This window comes from Sinocyclocheilus anshuiensis, unplaced genomic scaffold (assembly GCF_001515605.1).
Source record: "Sinocyclocheilus anshuiensis isolate Anshui unplaced genomic scaffold, SAMN03320099.WGS_v1.1 scaffold1403, whole genome shotgun sequence".
NCBI lineage: Eukaryota > Metazoa > Chordata > Actinopteri > Cypriniformes > Cyprinidae > Sinocyclocheilus > Sinocyclocheilus anshuiensis.
Genome location: NW_015538003.1, coordinates 22272 through 28996, shown reverse-complemented (window position 1 = coordinate 28996; position 6725 = coordinate 22272). Strand labels below are relative to the sequence as shown.

Genomic DNA, 6725 nt, shown 5'->3' with positions numbered 1-6725 from the left:
ACACACACACACGTGTATGTACACACACATCTGTAACTGGCTATGTTTGAACCAATGGACATTTTCATTAAAATTTAAAAACTTTTGTTTAATTACATTCAATTTTTTTTTGTATCTTTTCTCAATAAATAATGTTCCAAAGCAGAACTATTTTGGCACAGTGTATGCAGTAGTATACTTTGTCAATTTTTTGTGTAATAGGGATAGTTCGCCTAATATGATTCTGTGATAATTTATTAACCATTATGTTGTTCCAAAACTGTAATGTTTTGTCTATACAATGAAAGTCAATGGCCCAGTGTTGATTTGGACCCCATTTACTTTTATTGACATAAACAGTTGAAACATTTTGAAAATATTGTTTTATGTGTTCTGAAGAAGAAATTCATAGAGGTTTGGAATGACATGAAGGTGAGTAATCATAAATCAAATTTTCATCTTTGCATTGAACAATCCCTTTAAAAAGTCATTAGAGGATCTACATCCACATTAGTCCAGATATTTGAAAATGTGTTTTAGTTTCAAAACGCTCTCCATTGCAACTAGCATTTTTTTAAACATTCTCTAAAAGTTGTTCGTCAATACGGACACATAAAAAAAGGCATCAGCTTGCTGCAAATACGTAAAATGTCATAAACCCTTACTAAGGTGATACCAAGAGACATAATAAAGTTCTCATTATCGTGTCATTCTTCTGTTTTCAAATTTATGTTATGAGGGCATAGTTTGTAGTTATTAAAGACTGTTCTCTGTCATTATGAACACACATGCTTATCTCAATACAACAGACCCATTGTTATAGTTAAAATGGGTAATCAGCCTAGAAGGAAGTTTATTTCGGTGTTGTCAGAGCAGCTTTGAACAGTAGAAGACTTTATTAATATCTTTTTTACTGGTTTATCTAATTCAGGGTTATTTCAGGTAATCTCTGTGTTTTTACTCCATCATGATTGCTTCTTTTATTAGGGGATAGTCCTCTTTATCTCTCATGGCTGTACTGTGCAGGTGGAGAAAGTATAAGATGTGTGTGTTTGGAGGTGAGTAGCATGTGGTGTCCAGATGCTGTCAATGAGGACATATGGAGGAGAAACAGAGAGACAAAAAGAGAGAGTGAGCCTCGGGCAGTCAGATAATGAGCTGGAGACTTACAATAAACTTCAAACGGGCGAAAATCGGGTTTTTATAAGCAAAGTCCTGCTTCCTCCAAGCACAGCAGGAGCGCACACATACAAAACCTAGAGCTAAATGTCCTGCCACGAACACACTCACACACACACACACATCCCTAACACTTTTAATCACCTTTATCATGAGGTCCACCTACAGAATATTGCAAGTGAAATAACTTTGGGATGTTTAACAGTGAAATATCAGATTAATTGCAGCTTGGACTGATGATTTGTTTCCAAAACATTAAAAATTAACATAAATCAAAATACAGATTGGGAGAAGCATCTAAATAATATTGTAGAATAGACCTCATTCAGAAAGTGTATGTAACGTGGTCAGTGTCAGCAGTGAGTTTTTGCCCTTGGGTGTGGAAATTTGTTAGGGTTCGAGAGGTGAGACTGAAAGGTGAGGAGAATGTTTCTGTCCGGATATAAGTTTGAGTAATTCATATGCTGGCAGGTTTGAATTCCTCTGGCTGTTTACTTGTCTGGTCATGAATATGAGTGTTGCCCCCTGCGGCCAGAGCTGAGACACAGCCTCAAAAACTTCATACAGGCAGAAATACACTCACATAAGCACAAATGTGCTTATATTTGGGTGAATCAAAAAGCATACCGGGGTATTTTATTATTATAATTATTATTAAAGAAAACAAAATATGTAAAAAGAAAATGTATGTCTTTTTCAAAACTATTCATTTTTATTTTTATTGCTGTTATTTTTATGAGATTGTTTATTTTATATATTATTTAAATAGTAAGGGATTTATAAATCATTGTAGTATTTGTTTTAGCGATTTTAATAAAATAAATAATTTAAACAAATTAATATGAATCACTATTAATAAAAAGTAATTAGAATCATAATTACAAATAATTTTGAGCGCAGTTGTTAAATTCTAATTATATAATGTTATATACTCTAATATATATTATACATATAACAATACATTTCTCTTTTTCTTTTGATTTTAGGAGAAATATGACCCAGACGTGTTCTTCATGAGATTTCCCCATTTACGGTCAGACATAATGTAAGCATATAGTAATGTAGCATAAAGTCATGCACAAAGTATAAATCTTCATGAATCAAATCATAAATCTAAATTCTCACCAGGGATACTTGCACAATTCACTATGTGTATATGTGCAGTTTTCCTTGTCATGGAGCAACATAACCCAAAATGCATTGTGTGGGTCTCTCCCCAGGAGGGTCGGAGAAGAACACAATGTGCAATCATTTGCCATTAGAGAGTCATTTAAAGAGATACAGTGAGTCCGTGTATTACAGATGTTTTTATCGGCTGCAGCAGTGTGACAGAACCACAACATGTTTATTTAATTCATATAAATGCAGAACTAGAATGAACAGAGAACTGAACATAAGTATGAGAATTGCATGCAAAGAAAAATCTAACACGTGTATTTATCCTCATATAATAATATGCACATGCATGCGCTCTTTTGCTTTTCTGCTTCATTGTTTATTCTGATTTTAATGGATTTTTCACAGATGTTCTGGAAAAATTATTGCAGCTCGAAGGCCTGTTTTCCTATAAAGCAACTATGGCACACTTGCATTAGCTGAAGTCATCAGAAAAGCGGTGTGTGTGAAAGCAGTGATCTTTCTGACACTGAATTACCTGTCATTACCTGTGTGTCAGGTGTTTCGAACCAGTCATAAAAAAACAGACTGCTTATCAAGCTTGATGCTGTCTGTTCCCTTTGCTGTTATACACTCATAAAATCTTGGACACCCATAAAGCATACTTAAAACACATATACATCACCTTGGCCTGTATTTTCGGCACTCTTTGTTGGAATATGTTGTTATGAGCGAGACTGTCTTGGCTGAGTAATTGTCATGGTGTCAAATAGCTGGTCTATCACTTGTTATTTAAAGACGAAGAGTGTATAATAATATGAGTTTACTTAGATGCACACACTGCATGCACTGTTATCTGTTGTCTAACAATGTTTGTTCGTGGGAGTTATATGTGTATTTGTGGGTTTACACTAGTATTATTCACTGCAGATGTTCAGGGCAGACATAGCCATAGATTTGGAAGGCGGCAGTGGGAACAGGATGGATGTGTCTCTCAAAATAAAATAAAAAAAATGAAATAAAAATCCATGAAAATAAATAAATAAACCCCAAAAAACAGTCAAACAGATATAGAAACCAATACATTTACATAATTTTACATGACAAGTAAAATAACACAAATAGACTCAGAGAATATATTGTAAATAAATTCATGTTTTGTCTTGTTTTATGCATAAATCTCAGTAAATTTAGTAATGTTAATGCTTTAAATAAATAAATGAGAAATATATAAAAATATAATATTTTTTCTCTTGCTACAAATATCTAAGCATTCTTAAACAAATGTCAGTTTACTTGAAGTACAGTAAAATTGCACAAAAGAGACTTTCCCCCAGAGAATATATTGTAACCAGACTCATATTTTGTCTTGTTTAAAGCATAAACCTCAGTAAAATTAGTAAAGTTTATGCTTTAAAACAAGTAAACAATGCAATTTATCTTCTTAGCTAAATTTAGGCATGTATTGCTTAAAGATGTATAATTAGTAGTTGAAAATAAGAAAAAAGGCTGCTTATGAATAAGCTTTTTGTAATTTATTATTATTATGACTCATTTAACTGTTTTTGCACTTGTCTACACATTAGGTGAAATGAATCCAGTTGAATTTTCTCCATTGCCTCAAGTTTCATCCTGATGCTGCTGCAGAACATCCTGCAGTGCTCTATTAATATGGATATACACACCAATTTAATTTTATTTCTGGTAAAGGTGGGGTGAGGAAATGTGAATGTGTGTGTGAATGTGACGACTGAGGTGATGTCAATATTTGTTGGTTTTTTCCCACATGGTTTCACTGCAGAGTCCCTGTGCAGTGGAGGTTTCCACTGGCACAGCCAAACGGCCCTGACTAACTTTGGACACTGTGTGTTTGTGTGCTTGTGTCAGTGTTTACATGTGATCTCCACAACGCCACAGAGTAGTAATGCTGGGAAAACTCACTGTTATGTCACACTGCATATGTTCGTCGCAGTTAATGTAGTCAAAATATAAATGAGTTGCTGTTTTGCATAAATGTTGTTGCAAGTCATGGTATATTGTTTGATGAAGTTTATGAATTTTCACTTGCTAGTAACATATTTAACTATGCTAAGCTAGGCCCTTGAAATACTAATATGAAACTTAGACAATACGTCTTTTACCTCTCACAAGCTGCTGTTGGCAAGCTGTTGTTAAGTGCCTCACTTCCTTGCAAGCCCATAAATGTGCCAGAGGAATTTATCAGCCTGGAAATACAACGCTAGCTACTTGCTAGCGTCGTCAAATAGCACTTTTGACATCTTCACTTGAATTTTAATAATCTTATTGAGCTTTTCCACAAGTCTAGGAGAAGGAAATATTAACTCAAAACACATTGTTGACTGTTCCACCCTTGCCTGAGGGAAGTATCGCTCTTTCACTGCTCCCGATGAGCAGCTGTTTTTGGAGATTGTCTTGTCTATGTTAAAATGATGTAAATTCTCCTTTATCGTTTCTTGAAGGGCTGCAACGGACCATAATGTGGACAACACCACATCCATGCTGAGAGAATGGCTGAAGAACAGGCAGAGCAGATACCATTACGTGGAGTGGAGGCCCATGGAGGAGCCACGGTTGGTTGAAAACATCTTGTTCCAGAACAGGAGGTTTCAAAGTCAGTTAGCACTAATGGTTGTTTATGTCAGGAATTTGCAACAGTCTGCTAATGTCTTTCCCATCTAAATCTAATGATTTCCAGAACAGGGATTAAAAAATCATATCAATTCTGTCATTATTTTGTCACCATCCTGTTCCAAACCTATGCATATTTTTTCTATATAAGGTCATACACAGATGAGTGGGGGCCGAAACACTGGGCTCCATCTCGTTTCAATCATGTAATGAAGCTCAGACAGGCGGCACTGAAGGCTGCACGAGAGCGCTGGGCTGATTATATACTGGTGAGGTCACGCTGCCTTTCTTGTCATAATTGACTTATGTTGCATCTGTTATACTCACGTTAAAACCGCAAGTACTAATACTCCAACTATATTCATCATATGACAATTACGTTGATGCTAAATTGGTATTTTTATGTAAAACTAGAGTTCTCCAACTACATCTCTCTCTTTTTCTCTAAGTTTGTAGACAGTGATAACCTCCTGACCAACCCACGGTTGCTGGATCTCATGATGGCAGAGAATTTCACACTGGTGGCACCCATGTTGGATTCCCGATCCCTCTACTCAAACTTCTGGTGTGGTATCACACCTCAGGTAAACCTTGTTCACCTCAGGCTCAAAGAGTAATACAAATAAAATTCTCTCATCATTTACTCACCCTCATGGTTTTCCAATCCTGCATGACTTTCTTTCACCTGTGCACCATAAAAGAAGGTATTTTTTAAAAATGTCTTTTTTTTTGTCCACACAGTGGAACTCAGTGGTTACTAAAAAATGTTTGGTTACCAACATTGATCAAAATATCCTCTTTAGTGATTTTCCAGAAGAAAGCAAGTCATAAAGGGCTTGGAATGACTGAGTAAATGATCATTACATTTTCATTTCACCCCGAAATGAAAATTCTGTCATTAATTACTCACCCTCATGTTGTTCCAGACCGTAAGACATTTGTTCATCTTCGGAACACAAATTAAGATATTTGTCATGAAATCCAAGAGCTTTCTGACCCTTCATAGACAGCAATGTAACTAAAACGTTCCCAGGCCCAGAAATGCAGTAAGGAAATCGATAAAACAGTCCATGTGACATCAGTGGTTCAACTGAACTTTTACAAAGCTATGAGAATATTTTTTGTGCACAAAGAAAACAAAGATAATGACTTTATTCAACAATTCTTCTCCCTTGTCTTGGTGAACTAACCCTTTAAGGCAAGATTTATTGCTTTTGTTCAAAATGCATTCAAACGGAATTGTACATTCAACATTCACAATTAAAACGTAATTACGATCAACGCTAAAATAGCCTGATATCTCTGTCATTTTCTCAGGGTTATTACAAGCGCACCCCAGACTACCAGCCTATCCGTGAGTGGAAGCGCTTGGGCTGTTTCACGGTTCCCATGGTGCACTCCACCTTCCTGTTGGATCTGAGACGTAGCGCCACTCTCGACATGGCTTTCCACCCACCTCACCCCGACTACAGCTGGGCGTTTGATGACATCATGGTCTTTGCATTCTCCACACGACAAGCTGGTGAGAGATCTCCATTGGATTGCTTTAACAATGGTCCATTAAAAATGATGTGTATTTTTCTGATTATATGTTTTTGTAGACTATAATGTTTTATAAATATCAGTTTAAAGTAAGGTTTAATTCAGTTTACATTAGGTAATGCATTAGGTTGAATGAACTAAAAAGGAAAAACATTTCTAGCATTTATTAAATTAGGTTAAATTTAGTGCTGTCAAACAATTAATCGCGATTAATCACAACCAAAATAAAAGTTTTTGTTTACATAATATATGTATGTGTA

General features: G+C 35.5%; 1 protein-coding gene across 1 annotated transcript in view; it reads left to right on the top strand.

Annotated features, from left to right (window-relative positions):
- Positions 1–6725, top strand: part of colgalt2b (collagen beta(1-O)galactosyltransferase 2b) — a 20918-nt gene that overhangs the window by 6018 nt on the left and 8175 nt on the right. Inside the window, exons 2-5 of the mRNA XM_016471724.1 lie at positions 4755–4865; positions 5075–5192; positions 5373–5507; positions 6241–6445. Of these exons, the coding sequence (XP_016327210.1) occupies positions 4755–4865; positions 5075–5192; positions 5373–5507; positions 6241–6445 (569 nt within the window). The remainder of the gene's footprint in view (positions 1–4754; positions 4866–5074; positions 5193–5372; positions 5508–6240; positions 6446–6725) is intronic.